The 23,074-nt window shown below is 36.3% G+C and overlaps 1 protein-coding gene across 3 annotated transcripts; it reads right to left on the bottom strand.

Annotated features, from left to right (window-relative positions):
• Positions 1 to 291: 291 nt before the first annotated feature.
• LOC136025894 (ADP-ribosylation factor-like protein 6-interacting protein 4) lies at positions 292 to 21,378 on the bottom strand. 3 transcript variants are annotated; one of them, XM_065701947.1, is made up of 3 exons: positions 21,266 to 21,378; positions 15,230 to 15,548; positions 292 to 538 (listed from the first exon to the last, which is right to left on the bottom strand). In XM_065701947.1, exons 2-3 carry the CDS (start codon positions 15,544 to 15,546, stop codon positions 412 to 414), a joined length of 444 nt encoding a protein of 147 aa, XP_065558019.1. In that variant the 5' UTR covers positions 15,547 to 15,548; positions 21,266 to 21,378; the 3' UTR covers positions 292 to 411. The 3 variants fall into 3 exon arrangements, with proteins under 3 accessions (XP_065558019.1, XP_065558018.1, XP_065558017.1); XM_065701946.1 differs by having other exon boundaries at positions 21,236 to 21,366; XM_065701945.1 differs by lacking the exon at positions 21,266 to 21,378 and adding an exon at positions 17,767 to 17,809.
• Positions 21,379 to 23,074: the final 1,696 nt, after the last annotated feature.

The following is a 23,074-nucleotide window of genomic DNA, read 5'->3' as shown; positions in this document are numbered from 1 at the left end:
CTCATCCACGAAATAATCCGAGAACGATCCAATGACGTAATTATTAAGAGACATTCTCACACACAAAAAAAGGAATAGGTGAATGGCCAACAGGCCGTCAAAAGCTGAGCCCGGTACAAGTTTCCTTGGGCCAACTAACTACCATATACTAGGTACACACAAGTTTGCACAACCTGAAAATCTAATTTTTTTTTGGGTCTCCTACACGACGAAACTGGAACTTGCCTTGTACCTTCTCAATGCTATCTATATAAATTTCTTATAACTAGCATGGCTTAGTAGTTTACACAATTATTTTCAGACCAAGGGGTAATATATTTCACAGTTCATAGCCAAATTTCTTTCTAGTGAACTGCACAGGATCAGTTACAACATTTAAGAAAAGACTGCATAAAGAATAGGCATGATTGTTTATTTATTGTGAAATAAAGTTTTTTGAAAGAAAGCACCATCTGCTTGTGTGGCGAGTTTATTAATCTCTTTGTGTCTATCACGGCTAACAATTTCTTCCAAGATTTCGCCATCACCACGGACTAGTCTGCAAAAGACAATAGAAATAATACTTTAAGCACAGGCTAAATTGCCATTAAAAAAAATGTTGGCTAGAATATTTCTCAAATAAATAAGACAACGATAGGCTTATCCGTAAGTTCCCATATGCATTTGAAAATTAAAAATACTCTTCAAGAAGAACCATTATTCGGTGACCTTAAAAATTTGAAAATAAGATTACGCTACCTGTTATCCAATATTTTTCCGCTATTCTTCCAAAACGACTAACTTTTTTCAGGAACGTTCATTTGTCTTGCGAGAGCAACGCTTTGGTTTTGTCCCGGCTTCGTTTGTTTTTTTTTTTCCTATGCCGCCGATCTCGGCTTATTCCTGGAAACTGGTAAGGGTTTAACCTGTGCGGTTTTTACAGAAAGTGTGGACCTCAGGCCGGATTAATGACTATGGCATTACATTTTGGAAAGCTCCGCAGAACTCTTGCCTGGGGCCAAAAAGGATGGTTTTTGCTTATCCACGAGCCAGAGACTATGGTGTGCGAAGTGAAGTGGAGTTATACAGCGTATGTCAGAGAGGAGTATCTGAAGTTGTGCAGCCAAGCTTTCGTTTCATCAAACCTTGTTTCTGCTTTCGAGTGGAAAGCTCCGTTCTAGCTGTCAGGCACCACTTTCAAATTGAAGATGGACTAAAATCTATAAGTATTAAATATATGTGGCAGTTACCCGGCCCCACAGCCAATACATCTTCTTTGAGTGATAAATAGAAAAATTGACAGAAGCAAAAAAGCGGCATTTTCCCACGGGTCCGAAATTGCTGCCATCTATTGTTTCTATCCATTTCTGTTCATGATTTCGGCTGGGTTTATTATTTGTTTTTCGGACTTGGGATTGAGGTAGAGAAATGTTATCAGATGTACCTCTTAAACTTTGAAAGTTCTGTCATTGCTAAACAAATTGGAGCTTATCCTTTGCTCCTTTCTAAGTGGTGACGTTAGAAAGTTGGCCTACGGCAAAAAAAAAGTCAACTTTTGAACTAAGACAGATAGAATTTTTTCCGACGGCAATCGATAGCTCTTGATGAGCTGATCAAAGTATATGTCATCTATTTTTGGTACAAAAATTCCTTCATGAGATATACTAGTTTGAAAGTTTCAAGGGTTGACAACTTCAGTAGTAGGGTACACACCAAAGCCAAAAATAGGCCGATACCAACTGTGAGACAAGTAGAGGACTGGTAAGCAACAGTCAGCTGTTAGACCATAATCATCTTTGGCAATAAGGGGTTTGCAACTTTGGCTAGTTGGTGTACCTATTATTTGTTTCCGGTGTATTTGATGGTAAGACAAATTTGGTTCCAGTGGTAAGACCTGTAGGGGACTTGTAAGTAATAATCGTCTGTTAGGCTACCATCATCTTCAGTGAAGAGGGGTTTGTAAATTTTTCTAGTTGGTGTAGCCTACCCATACATCACTGTAACCTAGAGTTAAGTGTTTACGCAACGAGTACAAACGATAACGTAAAACAATGAAAGCACTGAGTGGTTTGTAACTTTTGCTAGTTGGTGTACACATACTCACTGTAACATAGAATTCAGGGTTTACGCAACGGGTACAAACGATAACGTGAAACAATCAGGCAGTTTCGTAATAATTAATTGAGTTTCATCTATGGTATTTTGATACTGAAAAGTTACGGATAGCTTTATAATACAAACTAGATTATATAAGATATTGTTCCAAGTCTTGATCCGTCACAATGTCTACGATTGAGAAGGATAAAGTTCAACTGGCTGCAAAGTCAATTTAGTCCCTTCTTTTGGTATTATAGCTCGTAATGAGCTGACCAAAGTATATGTCATCCATTTTTTGGTACAAAAATTCCTTCATAAGATATACCAGTCTGAGAATGTCAAGGGGTTGACAACTTCAGTAGTAAGGTACACACTGAAACCGAAAATAGGCCGATACCAATTGTGAGACATGTTAGGACATGGACTTGTAAGGAAAGGTCGGCTGTTAGCTCATAATCATCTTCGGCAATGAGGGGTTTGCAAATTTTGCTATTTAGTATACCTATTACTTGTTCCAGTATATTTGATGGTAAGACCGAGTTGGTTCCAGTGGTAAGACATGTAGGGGACTTGTAAGTAATAATCGTCTGTTAGGCTACAATCATCTTTAGTGAAGAGGGGTTTGTAACTTTTGCTAGTTGGTGTAGCTTAAGTGTTTACGCAACGGGTACAAACGATAACGTAAAACAACGAGGCAGTTTCGTAATAATTAATAGAGTGCCTTCTATGGTATTTTGATCCTGAAAAGCTACGGATAGCTTTATAATACCAACTAGATCATATAAGATACTCTTTCAAGTTTTCACCCGTCACGATGTCTACGATTGATAAGGATAACGTTCAACTGGCTGCAAAAGTCAATTTAGTCCCTTCTTTCGGTATTATCGATAGCTCGGGATATGTCATAGTAGTTTCTTCATAATTAATAGTGTCATTTATAATATTTTGATCCTGAAAAGTTACAGATAGCTTTATAATACCAACTAGATTACATAAGATATTGTTCTAAGCTATCATCCGTCACGATGTCTACAATTGAAAAGGATAAAGTTCAACTGGCTGCAAAGTCAATTTAGTCCCTTCTTTCGATATTCTTTTGTTATTCTTGTTTTTTCAACGCTGAGGAATAGCCTTTGATCATGTGATTACTGATCGCGTTCTTCTTTGAACATAACGTTTTAAAAGCTTCGACAGGCTGACAACTTCAGCGTTAAACCGATAGCAAAGAAACAAAACCGAAGTGTTGCTCTCGCAACACTTTATTCGGCGAAGCGAGACAAAGGTTGCCGCAACACTTCACGTTGCTCAGGCAACGTAGGTCTAGTTTTATTTGCAATCTCATACCAGTTGGAAATATTTAATTATTTTTAAGCTCATTTTCACAACAACAGCCATAATGAGAATCTGAGGGGAGGTTTATTTATCAGTAACGTAAATATATAAAATAAAATATAAAAAATATTGAATAAAAAATATATAATATAAAATATATATATACATTAATATAAAATATACTTTTACATAAAATATAAAATAAAATACATAATTATATACAAAATAGAGTAAATATAGAAAATAAACAAATGGATTCAACATTTACCAGTGATTGTTTCCAATCACTTTTCTGTGCTCAAAAAGACACAAGAACAGTCTTGGTCAACACTGAATCCTTGGCTTTGCAAAGACAGATGCATCTCCCATTTTTATTTATTCACATATTTTTGCCCATCCTCATTACGTAGGACGGAAATCGCAGAAAGTTAGGGGAGTGTTTGTTCCATCATAAATTAAAAGTTCAGTGCCATTCATATGCGCCAGAACAAATGAGAGGGTAGCAACCCCGTCTTTGTACCCACGGGCGTCCACGCAGCATCATAAGGGATCAGGAAAGATTTCTATCATAATTTTTTTATGAGAGTGGCCCAGGGGTTAAAAAAATTATCCTGAGGGGGGGGGGGAGTATCATACAAGGCTCCCATGAGTCATGGCTCAAAAGTATGCCAATCTTTGATTAAAAAAATTAAATACATTCTAGTAAAAAGGTAGACATTTTACATTCTTTGAAATCAGAAGCGTGCAAGGATGTATGGATCTATATAACTGGAGGGTCTAGGTTACCGAGTGACCTCCTCCTCATAAATATAGAGATATAACATAGACTCATGGATGTTCAGAGAGCACTTGGAGGGTGTTATAAATTGATAAATAATTTCTTAGACCACACTGCTTTTCCATTTACGAAAAAATAAAGCAAAGAAAAAACGGGTTTTAATTTCGACAAAGCAGTGATCAAAATAAAATATAAAAACTACACTTTAACTAAAAAAATAAAAATACTCCGAATATTTGGAGTATTTGAATTCTCCAAATATCTGAATAACTCTTAAATTGTCGGTTGTAATTTACGTGGGGCCAAAATATTCGGAGTATCTTCATTTTTTTAGTTAAAGTGTAGTTTTTATATTTTATTTTTGTTCACTGCTTTGTCGAAATTAAAACCCATTTTTTCTTTGCTTAATTTTTCGTTATGAAATGATTAAATCACTCTTCCAAACCAAAAGACATGAAGAATATATTCAGTAAATGATGTCTGATTTACATCAAAGTTAGTAAAGAAGGATATGTTACACCCTGTTAAAATGAAGATGCATATAATTTTTGGTATAAATAACTTCGCAGCCCTTAGCCAGGGTCACTTTACTTCTACCCAATACTTCAATAATTCCATACAATTGCATTTTGCCCTCCCTTCGGCTTATGGTTGCTCAAATTCATTTGGAGTTGACTCTAATGACCAGATGACTTTGCTCAATTAAAACAGAGTGAACATATATTTCACACCCTCTTGTTGACAGGCAGAGCTGGATTTCAAGCTTTAACGCTTCTAGGCCCAAGCATTTTTGTCGTTTCATTTTTGCATGAATTCCGAGGAAATTCCCGAAAATTTGGGGATAGTGGAAACATAGAATGAACGCAACAGATGTACCAAAAGTAATGAAACAGAAAGGTGATACTGAACTCTTGGCCGCCATTCTTGGGATATATCTGACAGTTTATAAGTGGTCACAGAATTCCTGTGTTGTTTTAAAACCACTTTTCTGTGAATAGGTAGTGCGCCGGCGGAGTGTATCTGGCACTTCGATAAATCATCAGTCACGATTGAGAGTCTATACTGTAAACACCTCTACTGGATAAAATTTCATTATACAGTAAGACTCAATTGTGATCCCCTATGGACTTTTCTTAATCGAAATTGGATTATTGAGTCATTTAACAGCTGATTATTTGAGTATTAATTTTCTTAGGATTTATGAATTAACACCTTCATTTGGAAGGAGGTTGGTTTTGGACTTATTTATTAGTTGTATTACCAGTAAAATTGCAAACCGAATTATAAAAAAGAACCAGAGCAACGTATATATGCCCTAAATATGAGAGGCCGTGTGGGAAAGGTGTGACGATTCAGTGCTCGAAATTCCTTTTATGCTCCCCCCCCCTGTGCTGAGACAACAACAGTATTTCAGCAAGAAAACCCCAACTGGAAATGCAGCTCATGTGTTATGGCTGTTGTAACTGAGCACCCTGAGGCTGATACTCCAACAGACTCTGTCGTTAACCTCAACAATATATTTCACCCGCCTTTGGAGAACCCACTCCCTCAAAATTGTCCCAATAGTTGTGAGAGTTGCCTTCGAAAAGACAATTTAATACCCCAACTTGAAAAAAAGATCCGCAGCATGGAAATAAACTTGATGAAACGGCCATCACTTTGCGAAAAAAACTTCTTGGTTTCAAAAAAAACTTTTTCAAAAAAAAGTTTCGTTTCTATTTTCCAGAATAAGTTATCAAACGTTTTTCAGCAGATTATCCATGTATTGCAAAAGAAATCAAAGCACTAAGCAGGAAATGAGACAACTTTTCAGGGAAAAAACCCCCCAAAGAAGTGACTACTCTGAAGAACAAAATCAGAGGAATGACCCACCAGGCAGTAGGAGTGTACTACCAAAAGGAATATCTCATTTATTGGACTCTAAGCCTGGAAAGTGGTGCAGTTTATTGGATTCTAAGCCTGGAAAGTGGTGCAAAAGGATAAAGCAAATGGCAGATAAAACGCAGACTGGACTGGATTTTGGCTATGATCAGCTGGACAAAGAAACTGCATATCGCCTAAATATTCACCTGCCAGCGATTGTTTAGTTACTTCCACCTTTAAATTGGGAGGATTGTCTGCATGTATCTCCAGATTTCGGATTTACCAATCATCACGGAGTCCCAAGTTCGCCCCAAATTGACGAAACTGAAGAGGATATTACACCACTCGATACTCCTGTTGACCTCATTAACGCTTTTCCTGAATTTTTGAGTGTTCTGTTAACTTTATTTTTCAACAAGATTACAATTTCAGGCCAGTACCCACAAAATTGGCAAAAGAGATTCATAACCCTTATCCCCAAAAAAGGAGCCCCCTGTGATTTTACTGGTGTGCGGCCTATTACGATGACACCTATTTTTGACGCAACCCTATTGACCAACTTTAATGTTGATATATATTTGGTAAGAATATGTGCAAATTTTCTTTCAGATAGAAATAAAAAAAGAAGTACAAATCAGCCTATTCTGATCCCCAGCCAATCTTCTGTGGAGGTCTCTAGGGAATAATTTCAGGCCCTCTACATTTTTTGGTTTTGGTAAATGATGAGTCGGATCGCTTCAAGTTCGTTGATGATTTATCCGTACTGGAGGTGGGTGAAAAGAGTTTTTAAAGCGAGACAAACATAATAATGGTGGGTTTATCACGCCAAGCTGAGGAGGGCAGAATTATCGTCAATCATGTAACATCGCTCGTATTGATTTTTTCTTTTCTGAGGATAACTCATCCCTGGCTTTACAGAATGTTTCAGCTTGCAGGATCATGGATATCAAACTCTTAGGAATATATCTTACTTATGTCCTGAACTGGAAAAAACAGATACAGGAGATGATCAAATGGGCTAACCGGGGTATCCTTTCTTTAAAACTCCTTGCTTATCGTAATGTCCTAACCCCCACCACCTATTTGGTATTTTTCTTACATTTATCAGACTGCTGGTAGAATATGCTTGTTCTGTTTGATGTTATGGCCTGACTTCACATCAGAAGCACCGCCTGGAAAGGATTCAATACCATGCTCTTCCGGTAGTGTCTAAATATCCCAAAGTCCCTTATTGCTCCCTTTAAAAAAATTTTTTTTACAACTCTTTCGACACGCAATAATGAATTGTGTTTCAAATTTGGTGTCGGTATTTTGGCAAATCCGCGACTTCGTGAAATCCCCCCCCCCCAATGAGCGTCTACTTTAGCGCCAACGGCTACCGTGACGAGACGGTCATCTGGCACGAATCATTCAGCCAGTACCAGCATGCCATATGCATTATGCAAGTAGTTTTATTCCCTCATTTGTCAAGATTTTTAATACAACACTAACTTGTCAATAATTGCACATATTTATTTGTTTTAGTTCATTATTCTTTTTATTCGTTTTGATTTTTGAAGTCTTTTTCTTTAATTTGAATTCTGATTTTATATATATATATATATATATATATATATATATATATATATATATATATATATATATATATATATATATATATATATATATATATATATATATATATATATATATATATATATATATATATATATATATATATATATATATATATATATATATATATATATATCTATATATATAAAAATAAGTTGTCTGTCTGTCTGTCTGTGGTTCAGGTGACGTCATGTTTCTGTGTTGACTGACGTCATGAAATTAGTTGTCGTCATTTTTGCTATGACGGTGACGTCATTAATGGTATTTAAGACATGCGTTCACGGAAAAATGTTTAATTGTAAAATGACTGAAGAACCTACAATGGCAACAGCCGAGGAAGCTGATCAAAGAGTCTATGCCAAAAAACTTGCGGCTGATAGAGAAAGTAAGAAAAGAAAGTGTGCCGAGGAATCACAAGAACAGCAAGAAAACAGGCTTGCAGCTGATAGAGAAAGTAAGAAAAGAAAGCGTGCCGAGGAATCACAAGAACAGCAAGAAAACAGGGTTGCGGCTAAAGAACGCAAAACCGCGCAGTTAGATGAAAATCCACCTGGAAAGCGAGAGTCAAAACATATCAAAACTGAAAATGATAGCGATGATGATTGGGTTTGGGATTTTGACTTGGATAAGGTCATCAATGCCTACCAGATTTAAGTTAAAAAACAAAGGTTCGGCGATGTGTACTTCATAGTGACGCTGAAAAATAAAGAAGAAGAAAAAACTGAAAAAATGTAAAAACTAAAAAAACTAAAAAGAAAAAACACTCAAAGATAAATTACAGACCGGGACACAAATGACGACCAACACAGAGGGAATATAAATGACGACCAGGAACCTCAAAGAAAAATTACAGACTGGGACACCCGGACACAAATCACGACCGGGAATATAAATGGCGACCGGGACGCAGGGACACAACTACAACGGGGACGCCGGGGGCACAGGCGGGATATATAATTGACGACTGAGACACAGGGATTGTTTGAATAGAAATTACAGACCGGGACCTCGGGACACAAATGACGACCGGGACACTGGGACACAGGGAATATAAATGACGACCGGGACACTCAAAGAGAAAATACAAACTGGGACACCAGGACACAAATGACGACCGGGACACAGGGAATATAAATGCTATTTATATGCACAGACAATGGGACAGCGAAGAATGTTGTATATTCGCATGTTTTACGTAGTTTAAAATATATATTTATATCTATCTCTATTCACAGGTGGGACACAGGGACACAGCTACAATGGCGCGTAACGACTTACGCGCGCGGGGGGGCTTGGGGGGGCGCGAAGCGCCCCACCAACTAGGTGTTGGGGTGGCGCTTCGCGCCACCCCAACAGCTAGTATATATATATATATATAAATGAGTTGTTTGTGTGTTCTGTCTGTCTGTCCGCATATGACGTCTGAATTATTTCATCATATACCAATTCAAAAACGAATGTATTCAAGCCAAAAAAAAACTAAAAAAAAGGTAAAAACTACAAAAAAACTAAAAACTAATAAAAAAAACTAAAAAACTAAAAAAACTAAAAAAGAAAAAAGGAAAAAAAGGAAAAAAACTGAAAAATAAAGGAAAAAAACAAAACTAAAAAAACTAAAAATAAAAAAAAAAGGTAAAAACTACCAAAAAAACTAAAAAGAAAAAAGAAAAAAACTAAAAAACTAAAAAAAAGGTAAAAAAAAACTAAAAAGAAAAAAGGGCAAAAACTAAAAAAAAGGTAAAAAAAAACTAAAAAGAAAAAAGGGCAAAAACACAAAAAATTATTTCATCCTATACCAATTCAAAAACGAATGTATATACAGACCGGGACACCGGGATACAAATGACGACCGGGACACAGGGAATATAAATGACAATCGGGACACAGGGACACAACTACAACGGGGACGCCGGGGGGCACAGGGGGATATATAAATGACGACGGGGACACATGGAATGTTCGATTAGCAATCACCACCAACAAGGCTCAAGGGCAATCATTAGAATCATGAGGTATAACTAAAAAATAGGTAAAAAACTAAAAACTAAAAAAAGACCAATTCAAAAACGAATGTATATACAGACCGGGACACCGGGAGACCGGGACACAGGGAATATAAATGACGACCAGGACATTCAAAGAGAAATTACAGGCTGGGACACAGGGAATATAAATGACAACCGGGACACAGGGACACAACTACAACGGGGACGCCGGGGGGCACAGGGGGATATATAAATGACGAGGGCGACACAGGGAATGTTCGATTAGCAATCACCATCAACAAAGCTCAAGGGCAATCATTAGAATCATGAGGTATAGATCTGAATACGGATTGTTTTTCCCATGGACAATTATATGTTGCATGTTCAAGAGTCGGTAGACCTGACAATCTATTTATATGCACAGACAATGGGACATCGAAAAATGTTGTTAATTCGCAAGTTTCACGTAGTTATATATATATATATATATATATATATATATATATATATATATATATATATATATATATATATATATATATATATATATATATATATATATCGCAGGTGGGACACAGGGACACAACTACAATGGCGCGTAACTAATATGGCGCGTAACGACTTACGCGCGCGGGGGGCTTGGGGGGGCGAAGCGCCCCCACCAACTAGGTGTTGGGGCGGACACAGGGACACAACTACAATGGCGCATAACTAATATGGCGCGTAACGACTTACGCGCTGTATGGCTATGATTTTCATTTGTTTAGTGCCTTATCTTTTATTATGACAAGAACTGCCACTGATCAGCATGATCAGTTGAATGATCACTGATCATGAACATTATCACTGATCAGCATGATCTGAAAATATAAACACACGAGGCAGGATGGGCAATCGAACTCCCTCGAACACATAAGAATAAACGAGTAACAGCTCTTCAGAATCGTCATCATTTATTTGCCAGCAAAAAGCAGAGCAGCCTTTCCCTTCTGAGCTTGAAACATATAACAATATTGCCCCTCTTTTAACTCCTGATCATAAAGGTTTATTTTTCGAATAGGATTAAATGATCATACAACTGTCTTCTGTTCAAATATGGCAAGGGTAAATATGGAGCGGTCCACATTTCTGACCTATGAATAAAGTGAACATACCATCCAATGTTCTTTTAGGCTCTTTCCAAAATCGCCTTTGTCGCAAATTCAGTTTTAGCCTAACCTAACCTTTATCTAACCTAACCTTTTTAATCTTACTCCAATATATGGCACACATTATACATTCCTATGAGTTTATATCGATTATCGATTTTGTCACCGACACTTTTATTTACGCATAAACCAGTTTTACCAAGAGTGATACTAACAGAAGTATATAAGCTGCATCCAAAATAAGAGAAAAAGGTATCGTCTTTGAGGGCCCGTAAAATGCTTAAAATTGAATTTGTGAAAAAGCAACTATTATATTCGGAAAGAGCATAAAAAACGCATTGAGTGGTATATTCACTTTATTCACAGGTTAGAAATGTGGACTGCTCCATATTTACCATAATCATGTCTGAATAACGTAATTACACGACTCCTTGGTATGTATAATTTGCTAGCTCAAGGAGGGCCCCAGGACCAAACCCCCATCCCAAAATTCATAAATATCGACATTTTGCTTCTTTTCCCACTAGAGATTTTTCAGCAGTCATTTCAGAATGAGGCTAAAATGGTCAGACGACTGTCTTAAATCAATACGATGAATACGTTTTTCACACATGGCCTCTTAGAATATTCTGGTTCTTTATCAATGTAATTTTGCACCTGTAAAACTGAATTGCCTAAGTAGGGAACTGAGGGACAAGTGCCATCCCAAACTTCATAGCAACAGGAATTTTGCCCCTCTGTTGACTAGTGGTGATTCAGGGAGTATTGATAGGGAATCCCGAGTAGGGCTCGAGTCCCCTCCTACTTAATCTAATTCAGATATATATATCTGGCCCTTTTTAAATCTTGGACATTCAAGGAAAAAAGATCAAACAAGTGCATTAAACCTAAACAGAACAGGTACGTATTTCACGTTAGTTATTCAACGTTATTAAAGGTATTCAGCAACTTTTGAAGGCTCTAAAACCAAATAAAAGACAAGAGCTAAGAGCTCATATGGCACTTGTGACGAGGCCAGAAGAGCTAAGAGCCAAGAGCTCATAGGGTATGAGCTTTGACAAAATTCTATGAATCGATAGATTGATTTAAAAGGAGAATCAGAGGCTTGTTCTGGATTTAAAATAAGAGCTCTGAGTCACGATGTCCTTCTAAATATCAAAACTCATTAAGATCTGATCACCCACTCGTAAGTTATAAATACCTCATTTTTTCTAATTTTTCCTCTCCCTTTAGCCCTCCAGATGGTCGAATCTGGGAAAACGACTTTATTAAGTCAATTTTTGCAGCTCCCTGACACGCCTACTAATTTTCATCATCCTAGCATGTCCAGAAGCACCAAACTCGCCAAAGCACTGAACCTCTCCCCCAAACTACCCCAAAGAGAGCGAATCCAGTACGATTACGTCAATCACGTATCTACGACATTTGCTTATTCTATCCACCAAGCTTCATCCCGATTCCTCCACTCTAAGCGTTTTCCAAGATTTCCGATTTCCCCCTCCAATTCCCCCCAATGTCAACAGATCTGGTCGGGATTAAAAGCTCTGAGACATGAATTTCTTCTAAATATTAAATTTCGTTAAGATCCGGTCACCCGTTCTGAAGTTAAAAATGCCTCAATTTTTACAATTTTTTCCAAATTAAAACACCCCAGCTCCTCCAAAGAGAACAGATCCGTTCCAATTATGTCAATCACGTATCTAGAACTTGTGCTTATTCTTCCCATCAAGTTTCATGCCGATCTCTCCATTCTAAGCGTTTTCCAAGATTTCTGTTTCCCTCCTCCAACCCCCTATGTCCCCGGATCCAATTCAAGTCCAAAATTGAGCATCTGAGACATCAGATTCTTCTATATATCAAGTTTCATTAAGATCCGATCACCTATTCGTAAGATAAAAATTCCCCAATTTTCACGTTTTCCAAGAATTCCGGTTTCCCCCTCCAACTCCCCCCAATGTCACAGGATCTGGTCGGAATTTAAAATAAGAGCTTTAAAGCACAAGATCCTTCTAAATATCAAATTTCATTAGGATCTGATCACCCGTTTGTAAGTTACAAATACCTCATTTTTCCGAATTACCCCCCCCCCCCAACTCCACCAAAGAGAGCGGATCCGATCCGGTTATGTCAATCACGTATATTAGCCTTGTTTTTATTCTTCCCATCCAGTTTCATCTTGATCTCTCTGCTTTAAGTATTTTCTAAGATTTCCGGTCCCCCCAATGACGCTGGATCCGGTTGAGATTTAAAATAAGAGATCTGAGTTACGAGGTCCTTCTAAATATGAAGTTTTATGAAGATTCGATCACTCCTTCGTAAGTTAAAAACACGTCATTTTTTCTAATTCTTCAGAATTAACCCTCCCCCTCCCAATTCCCTCAAATAGAACGGACCCGTTCCAATTATGTCAATCACGTATCTAAGACTTCTGCTTATTTTTTCCACCAAGTTTCATCCCGATCCCTCCACTCTAAGCGTTTTCCATGATTTTAGGTCCCCCCAATGTCACCAGATCCGGTCGGGATTTAAAATAAGAGCTTTTTGAGACACGATATCCTTCTAAATATCAAATTCCATTGAGATCCGATCACCCGTTCGTAAGTTAAAAATACCTCATTTTTTCTAATTTTTCAGAATTGACCCCCCCCCCCCCCCCAACTACCCCAAAGAGAACGGATCCGTTCTGGTTATGTCAATCACGTATCTAGGACTTGTGCTTATTTTTCACACCAAGTTTCATCCAGATCCCTCTGCTCTAAGTGTTTTCCAAGATTTTAGGTTTACCCCTCCCAATCCCCCCCAATATCACCAGATCCGGTCGGGATTTAAAATAAGAGGTCTGAGACACGTTGCCCTTCCAAACATCAAATTTCATTAAGATCTGATAAACCGTTTGTAAGTTAAAAATACTTCATTTTTTCCGAATTAACCAGCCCCCCCCACTCCCCCGAAGATGGTCAAATTGGAAAACGACTAATTCTAATTTAATATGGTCCGGTCCCTGATACGCCTGCCAAATTTCATCGTCCTAGCTTACCTGGAAGTGCCTAAAGTAGCAAAACCAGGACCAAAAGACAGACAGACTGGCAGAATTTGTGATTGCTATATGTCCCTTGGTTCATACCAAGTGCCATAATTAGAATCATAAAACCAAATACAGTATTCCTGTAACATTTTTGCCAATATATGCAGTTTCCAAAGCATGAAAGCCGAAAATCAAGCATGGTAGGAACATATTTTACAACTATAATAGTGTTTGTCTCATGAGGTGTGTTGGCATTAGGTGGCATGGAGCTGTTGTGAGTTGTTAGTAGTAGTAGTAGTTTGATTTTCACCAAAGTTGGTAGTTAAAAATCGTTTATGCCACTAACATTACTACAACACGTGTGAAGACCGGGCAGAATGGAATTCCACCCTTTACCAAATCATAACGGCAGGGAGTTATGAAGACATTGTGTCCTGAGACAAACAAGTAAATTTGATTGAGTTATTTCAAAGCAAGGTTAAAGCAAAGAGCTAGAAAGCAGTCCACCATGATACAGAATATGCAAACATGCATAAAAAGACGAATTGTCTGGCAACATCAAACAAATTATAAAGGCAGCCTTGGCTATCTCAGATGATGTTCAATGTAAATCAAAAATGGATTAGGCAAGGCTTAATTCTATCAAAACGGCCGTCGAGCTGATTGGAAGCTTTCGATTCCATGAGCAAAGCTGCGATAGCCAGTGTCTGGTGATCGCTGCATCACAAACTATTTCCTCATTTTTTGCAATAAATCAAAATTAGCAGGACACAAAAAGCAAGTCAGTTTTCTCCCACATTTACAACCATTTCAACTACTTCATAATAATTTAAATATTAAAATAATTCTATAATATATAATTACCTTTAATAAGGTCCACCTCATCCCATTACGGGGTTCTGATCAGAACTGGCACTCTTGTTTTTGCATCTTTGCATTTCCCTAGTCTCTTTAGTGTTATTTTTTTTAGCTGTTTTGTGTTTTTGTCATACTTAGAATGCTCAATTTGTTTTGTGTGGTTTCTTTGTTTAGTATAATTTACTCCACTTGTTTTATTGTAAAAGAAGGTTAAAATAGATTATTACTATTATTATAAACTTAGGCCTGTAATGGTAACACAACTAATTCCTCACTAAGAAAAACTTTCACTCCTCAAGATTTATTTCCAAAGTTGTTCTATCATAATGAGAGGCAAAAATAACACCTCAGGTTTTGATCAGGAAGAAACTAATCAGTACAGCAGTGTATAGCTGAAATTGTTATTTTTCAGGTTTAAGGGATTGCAAGGGTTGGTGCAGACAGGTGCAATAGGTCTGATTGTCCTGCCTCTACAGCTTAGACATGGTAATATACACTACCTTGCCATACTTATTTGGCAAGCAAATTAATTTGAAATAAACAAAAATACCTTTTTCTTCCAGTTTCAGGATCTACTATGTGTCTAATTATACTTTTTTTTGCCTCCCACTCTTCTTTTGTCATAGGACACATAGACCTAGATGGCTCTGACAATATAAAATCTGTCGGAACTGAGGGACCAACTAGAGTTTCATCTTCTGACGAATCTTTATCCTTATGTTCATGTCTCAGCTTTTCCTCTTTCTTGTGCTTCTTCTTTGACTTCTGTTTTTTCTTTTGCTTCTTCACTTTGTGAAGCTTATCTGAATCTGAAAGGTTGTGATGCTTCCTCTCCGTCTTAAATGATGAGCTTATTGCATCTTCCATGGCTTAAAGTAAATATTGTACAATTCAATGTCTTTTCACCATAATAAGACAATATTTATTTGATTAAGTAGGGATTCCAAACAAGGCAATATGATTATGACTTTCCTCTATCACTACAAACTGGTGGGAAGGCCTTGGAAAAAAAAAAACATTTAGCAACAGCAGGATGATTCCAAATAATAGAATACCACTTGTCACCATGACTTTTATTTAAAAGCACCACTGCTGTCTAATTCAAATACTATATACTGGTTATTCAAAATACCTTGGCTATAAGTATCCATATCACCAATGGTAGACCAATCAAAAAAGTCTAGAGATGGGTTAGCTCTCTACAGGGCAGAGACAGACAGAAATCTTCCTGTCTAGGGGTTAGATCCTCCCCCTGCAGAGGCTACTATCTAATTTGTTGTAAAACATCTTTGAGATATTTTACTTTCTCGTTTGGTTTCTTAAAACCCTTAATCATAGACAAAGCTTACTTCTTTCCCCCTAAAAAACTAAAATACATTTTGATTGAACTTATGGAGCACATCTGGAATTTCAAAACTGCCCACATCAAGCCCTAAAGGAGGATTGCACTTAATCTTGGTCAAATAATTAGAGAGTTCTGTAAAATTTGCCATGAAAAATTCTTATTTTCACCATCAAGCCCTGAAGGAGAATTTGCATCTTCTCCAGGTCAGATAACTAGATAGTTTTACAACAAAACTATTCCAAGAAAATCTTTCTTTTGAAAACCTTCCTAGTAAACTACAAGTATAGAACTGCAAAAACTTTAAATCTCTTTAAATAAATACATAGGCAAACGCCTTTCCTCCATTTCATCCTTTTAAGATCTTACAGTATGTGTAGGGGTCTAGTATATATTTTATGCTTCAAGTTGCATGAGTTGAATGAAATTGTAAAGTAAGTCTAAACAGCCAAAGCCTAGAGCTCCTGCAAAGATTGGCCAATAAAAGTAGAGTGGGGTGAGGCCTATAAATTAGATTATTTTTTTTATTTGTTCTTGTAAATAGAGTGATATCTGCCCTTACTTCGTAATTTTGCCTTGTTGGTGAATAATTTGGCATTATAGTTTTAAAGAGAAATCCAAAAAGTTATCTATATTACAACAAAAATCTAAGTGATTCAGAAATTTTCACAATGTGACATGACCATTATCACTAAACATTAATAACTAAAATATTCAAGACAAGTTAAAAACTAGAGAGCTTATCTTTAATATCAGCCTTTGCTTTTAATTGTTTCAAGGAATGGGCAACAAGAGAACCTAGTAATGAAGTAAATATATTTGGTGCTTAAGTATTGTTAGCACGCAAAGCAGTAGGGATAGGGTGTTGACTACCTGAAATACTGTATACTCAAGAATTGGAACACCTCACTCATCTCAACAGACAGACTAGAAGACACTCTCCCCTCACAAATGAAGCAATCCAAATAGAAAAAGACGCTTTGTTTTGTTCATACAAATTTTCATTTTAGGGGAACTAGAAAAAAAAAACAATGCTAATTAATACAATCCAGCAATCATGCATTCATTCAAAATTTTGGTTCAATTTCTGATTTTATGTATTTCTATTCATTTATTTTCCTTTCCATTTACTTCTAATTTTGTCTTGACACCACTGCATTTACTTAAGCAGCCTTTATAAACAAATATTATGATCCCAGCTCTTTACAGTGAGCTTGGCATCACATCACTCCAGAAAAGCAGAAATAATCCCCAGTCCTGGTACTTTCTAAAAGAAATAGGATTATCAAATCACATTGTCTAAAAAGAATACATTGCTACATGGAACCAAGATTTGCCCCTACAGTTTATAAATATTATCGTTTGATGAATGATGCTTGCTTCCCAGTATTATATATTATTTATCAAATACTTTTTTGCATTAAATCAAATGGTAAAATCGGTATTTTTTTGTATGCTCTGACTTTGTCAGTGATAAATTATCAAGCTGTGAAGCAAAATGATGTCAAAGAAATTTCTACACAGATTGAAATAATAGTGGGTGACTTGCTAAAAAACAGTTTTGATCTACAACAAAACTGGGTCCCAGCATATGCCAGTATTCTTGGAAATGAGACAGCTGATAAAATGGTAAATTGACTAGCAGCAATGGTGAAACTTTAAATGTAAATCTTTCTATAATTGAATACATTCAGGGTTATGAGGCCCATTAAGCATAAATAGACGGCTAGATGGTCGATTTTTACCTTGTGATAGTGTAGTGGACTCTGCCATACTTTCTGAGCAAAGGTTTAGACGTTCAATGCCATGTGTCACAAGGCAGGATTATTGGAAGAACATTTTAGAGAAGGTACAGGACACCGGTGGGCTCTTTTGATTGTGCACTTAAGGGGCCTTCTTCCTCCTCCACCTGCATTAATGGCTCTGGGTGAGGGTACCTCCTATGGAGGTATCCTACATATCTGTAGGGTACCTCCATAGTTACCCTACGGAGGTACTTTGTGATGTCACAAAAAGTACTTGTGATGTCATATTCAAGATGACATCCAAAAAAATAAAAACTTAAAAAACTGAAAAGAACTAAAAAGAAAACAAAACTAAAAAAGAAAAAAAAACTGAAAAAAGAAAAAAAAATCTATACATGGCGTCATATTCAATATGATGTAAGAAAAATAAAAAATAGAAAAAATGAAAAAAAAATAAAAAAGCCAAAAAACCAAAATATCTGTAGGGTATTCCCCCATCACCATCTGGGGACATGCTGAGTGGCCTTAGGGAGATCCCTAAGGCAATGGATAAAATATCCAAGGATCTGGAAATTGCAGCTAAACAGCATAATAGTAAAATACTGTGCTGGCATGCTAAAAAAAAAAAAAAAAAAAAAAAAAAAAAAAAAAAAAAAAAAGAATGGTTGATTTTTCAGGAAGGTCTCTGAATACAATTCTGAATCTATATGATCTTAAGCCTTCTCTATTGGGCCTGATCTACAGTGAAAGGAAATTTATAACAACAATATTTCAAATCAGATCTGGCCATGCAAAAGTAATTCCAAAGGCTATTCTTTTTAAGTGGAATTTGGTTGATTCATCAAATTTTAACATATGAAGATGTCCACCATGTTGTCTTGTAAAAAATATTTGATGTTCAGCATGAAATATTAAGAAGACAAGTTGTAAAGCTATTTGGTGCCTTTACTTTTTGTGCAGATGCTAGTCATTCTTTAGCTCCACCATGGGCTCTTAAGGTATCCGTTTCTGCAGTGGGAATTAACAACACTTCTTGACTACTAAGGTCCCTGCGTTGGCCCTGCAGTGCATTCCTGCAGCGCGATTTGATCTCTGGGTCCCGTATTACCAAGCTAAGGTCAAGTCCACTGCACCACCACAGGACTTCTGCACTGGGATGTTTTATTAGAAGTACAAGTTTAAAGTACAAGAAGAACATTTTTTTATGAAGTAGAAGCACCTAGTAATCCTAGAAAAGCTATGGTCAAGACCCTCAGTAAGAAATGTAAAGTGATAAAAGCAAATGAAGTAAATATAAAGGCATTAGCTTAACTCTTGCAAAAAGAAAATTGCTTAGGATTATATAATTACAATATACTGATTTTTTTACTATAATATAGCAATATAATATAATATATAAGCATGATGTATTATGATATATTATTATAATAAATAATTATTGAACTAATGTCCAAACCTCAGCAAATTCAAACATGTCAATAAAAACACAAAATACATGTGCTGAGCAGTTTTAAATTGCTTTAAAAGCTGCATGCAGGCACCAGGGTGAGGTCTGTATTCTATATTCATTGAATAATTATTTGGTCTGAAACTTGAAAGAGCAAACAAAAAGTAGGTCATAAATATGAACTAACAATTCAACCAATCAGAATACAGACCTTGCCCTGCTGCCTCCAGGGCTCTTGGACTAATTTGCTTTTATCTACAGGTAATATTCACTTTTGAGAATCACTATCCAACCAAATTTGTTTCACCAAGGTATTTTCTTAGCCAAATAATCATTTAAAACAAATTTAAGGCATTTTTCCAAATCAATGGAACATAAACATAATATTTAGCTAATTGCTCTGATTCACTGGCTAGTTTAAACTCAAAAGTGAAAGTGGATAATTAGCATCAATGGATGCATGAGTTTTTTAATTATCTTTTGACTTCCTACTATAAAGAAATTACCAATGATGACAAATTAGTATTTCAAATAAAATTTCATTCATATTGTACAACCCCAACATTTCTCTTGGCTTCAAAAACCCTGGCCACTTTATGCTTTTTTAGTTTGTGCCATGGAGGAGGAGGGTCAACCAGATATGGATGGGCTTCTAGAATTAGCATGTGCTCTAAACTGGAAACTATGCAGCATAGTTTCCAGTTTAGACAGCTTGTGATGAAACTAAACATTTACCAAGGTATTGCCAAGCTTCCATTTTGACCCTCTTCTGATTTCTAAGTCTTAGAAATTTGCCTATTTCACAGGTTTATTGAAACTTTCCTATTGAAACTTTGAGAAACAAGATTTTATCTTAATATTCATTTTGGCTATCAGTTTCTTTTTCTCTTTTTTAAGTTCTGAAAATGTAATTCCTTTTGTTTGAGTAGAATTTTAAGCCATATCAATGAAATTTTTTGTTAAATTTAGGAATTGTATTTGTGAATTTTAAACCTCATAAATTGGGATTCAGCAAAGCTATGAAGCTGAAAACAGTTTTGCTGTGCTTCACTTAAGACAAAGATCTATTTTGCAAGGCTTCACAGTAAAATTCTAGTTTAGTGACTTCTTGCTATCTCGGAAAAGGGTTAGGTTAGGAAAATGAAACTTTCAGGGATGAGTCTACAGGCTAATGTATGTCCTGGGTAGAAATTCTGAAATACCTACATCTACTCCCTCTCCCTCTAGAGGGTCTCAACCTTTCATGACCTTTAAAAATATGTGCATTATAAAAGTGAAACCTTGCAAAATAGATCTTCTGCTTGAATGAAGTATAACAAAATTGTTTTTAGCTTCACAACTTTGCTCAACCCTAATTTATAAGGTTTTAGAGATATACAAATATATTTCCTAAATTAAAAAACAACAAAAAAACATTGATATGACTCAGAATTCTACTCAAATAACAAGAATTGTATTTTCAGAACTAAAGGCTGAGAAAAAGCAATTGGTAACTAAAAATTAAGGTAAAACGTAGTTTTCTCAAAATTTCAATAGGTATAGGTAAATTTCAATGTCATGTAGGTGAATTTCAGGGCCCTCTAGAGGGAGAAGGAGTGGTGGTGGGTAGTTTAAAATAAATTCCTGGGATTTACTTTAGCCTGTAGATCCATTCCCAAAAGTTTCATTTTCCTAACCTAACCCCTTTCCAAGATAGCAAGAAGTCACTAAACTAGAATTTTACTGGCTTCACTTTCATAACACAAAGATTCTTAAAAGTCATCAAAGGTCACAGTACTCTAGAAAAAGAAGAAGTGGCAGTAGGTACTGCAAAATGCCTTCCTGGGACATACTTTAGTCTATAGACTCATCCCTGAAAGTTTCATTTTCCTAACCTAACCCCTTTCCAAGATAGCAAAAAGTAGCTAAGCTAGAATTTTACCATAAAATTTTGTTTTTTCAAGATTTTAATAGGTGTATAGACAAATTTCTAAGACTCAGAAATCAGAAGAGGGTTAGCATAGAAGCTTGGCCAAACCTTACCAGAGAATGTTTTTGGCCTGAATTCATTACTGAAGTTTTCATTTCCCTAACATAGCCTTTGTTGTTGGTATAATTTAATTGAGCTTCCAGAATTTCTTATCTGTGCTCCAATTCTGGCGCAATGGCTTAACCTAGCCTTTTGCCCTATAGAAAAAAAGCCAACGTCAATACTTTTCAAAATTCTTGCACAAATTGTTTTTTAGAGATAGCGCATTTCATGTTTGGGCACCTGTCATAGCCACAGACAAAAGGCATAATGAAAGACACAAAGTATAGGACACAGAATGATGTACCGATGTTAAAAAAGGTTTGGTATCCCATTTCCTGTTCATAATCGAGTTATTCATTGCTAGAAGCCAGAGGAACTGAGGATAGACGAGCACAGGCACCAATTAGCGTAAGTGTAAAAACAACTGTAAATTCGGGTCTCTTTTTGCTATTCTGAGCATAACAAAGATAAATTTCTTTTCCAGTGAAATTCAATGAAAAAATATTAATTGAGATTGAAAATAGATGGTTTCATGAGTTATTGAAGAACAGAATTGTTTAATTCTACAACTAGAGACACAGAAATAAAAAAAAAGTGTTGAGGCTAGATTCTATAAGATTTCGTTTACCTAAGATTGTGCTATGTATTCAGAAAGGACTTCTGTTAACAACGAATGGAATATGTTACAGCAACTTGCTGAAACTCTTCCTTTAGTACTCTTTAATATCTGTGACCTTAGACATCAGTGAAAGTTCAGTGGGTGTGTCAAATAATTGAAATGGATCCAGCTAAAAGTTGTCTTCAATGGAAGAATCAACAATAATTCCAGTTTTGTTTTTAGAAAAAAGGTAAAGCCTACAAAATCAACCCCCTTTGGATTCTGAAACAAACAAATGACCAGACATCACATGTAAGGCTGGTATAAGACCGTGCCATTGATGTTGCTCAATGAGATGCTGGGGTATAGAAGGGGATTTTCGTTACCCTCTTAACAGGAGTTGGCCGTAACAATGCTCCTAAAAAAAGGGACTTCTTCTTTCACAACTTAAAAGAGAGCAACTATCAAGAGAAACTCAAAGCACTGTCAGATAACTAAAAAAAAGTTCCATTTACTGTCTTTTGATTATCATTGCCTTCTAAAGCCCGATTGTGCTACGGAAAAAGGCTGGGGGCCACATTTTCTTTTTCAATTTATTTTCTTATGCGAAAACGGAACCTCAATGTAAGCACAACCTTGATTACAATACTAGTAATTAACAGCCGGAGTAAATTTAAATCCGTACCTGTTTACGAACAGAGACAACTCATACGGTAAGCGTCCAGGAATAAGTATAGTGAATCACTTAAAGGATTACACTTAAGATAACTATCGTTATTGTTTCTTAGGCTTTTTGAAAAAGTGTCGATCCATTCTAGTTTCCCTTTCAGAACAAACACTTTCACAGATTTACTATTGGCTACCCCTTCCGTTTCTTTGGATCGAGTTTATGGGGCAAATTTCAGCATGCTTTGACACAGACTAACGTTAAAAAATTCGTTTCCTTTTACTACTTTCTTTCGACAGGGTCCTGTCACTTTTAGAAAAGTATCCCCAACTTCTTTCTTTTGTTTAACCATCTTTTTTTCGTAAATGCCTGATCTCTATCTCCGCAATATTGTGATTCTTCAGGGCCATTTCCTGGAAGAAACGCTCGGCCTAGTTTTTTTCAGCTTTATGCTTTTCTTTATCCGATTAATACTTTTTTTCTCTAAAAAAGTATTGTTTATATATAGCTGATATGGCCGAACACAACCAGCCCTGTTGCGATTGGCACATTTTCTGTACTGTTGTCCAAATCAGCAACAATGGG

Source organism: Artemia franciscana, chromosome 4 (genome assembly GCF_032884065.1).
Source record: "Artemia franciscana chromosome 4, ASM3288406v1, whole genome shotgun sequence".
NCBI classification, from domain to species: Eukaryota; Metazoa; Arthropoda; class Branchiopoda; order Anostraca; family Artemiidae; genus Artemia; species Artemia franciscana.
This window is presented reverse-complemented; position numbering and strand designations above follow the sequence as displayed.

Bases quoted from the DNA above. Each gene is read 5' to 3' on its own strand.
- LOC136025894 (XM_065701945.1), bottom strand. From the start codon at position 17,794: ATGGCAGAGTCCACTACACTATCACAAG. The intron at 15,549-17,766 runs GTAAAAATCGAC...ATTTACTTTAAG, and splicing joins GTCCACTACACTATCACAAG to CCATGGAAGATGCAATAAGC. The intron at 539-15,229 runs GTATTTTTGTTT...TGTCTTTTGCAG, and splicing joins CCTGAAACTGGAAGAAAAAG to ACTAGTCCGTGGTGATGGCG.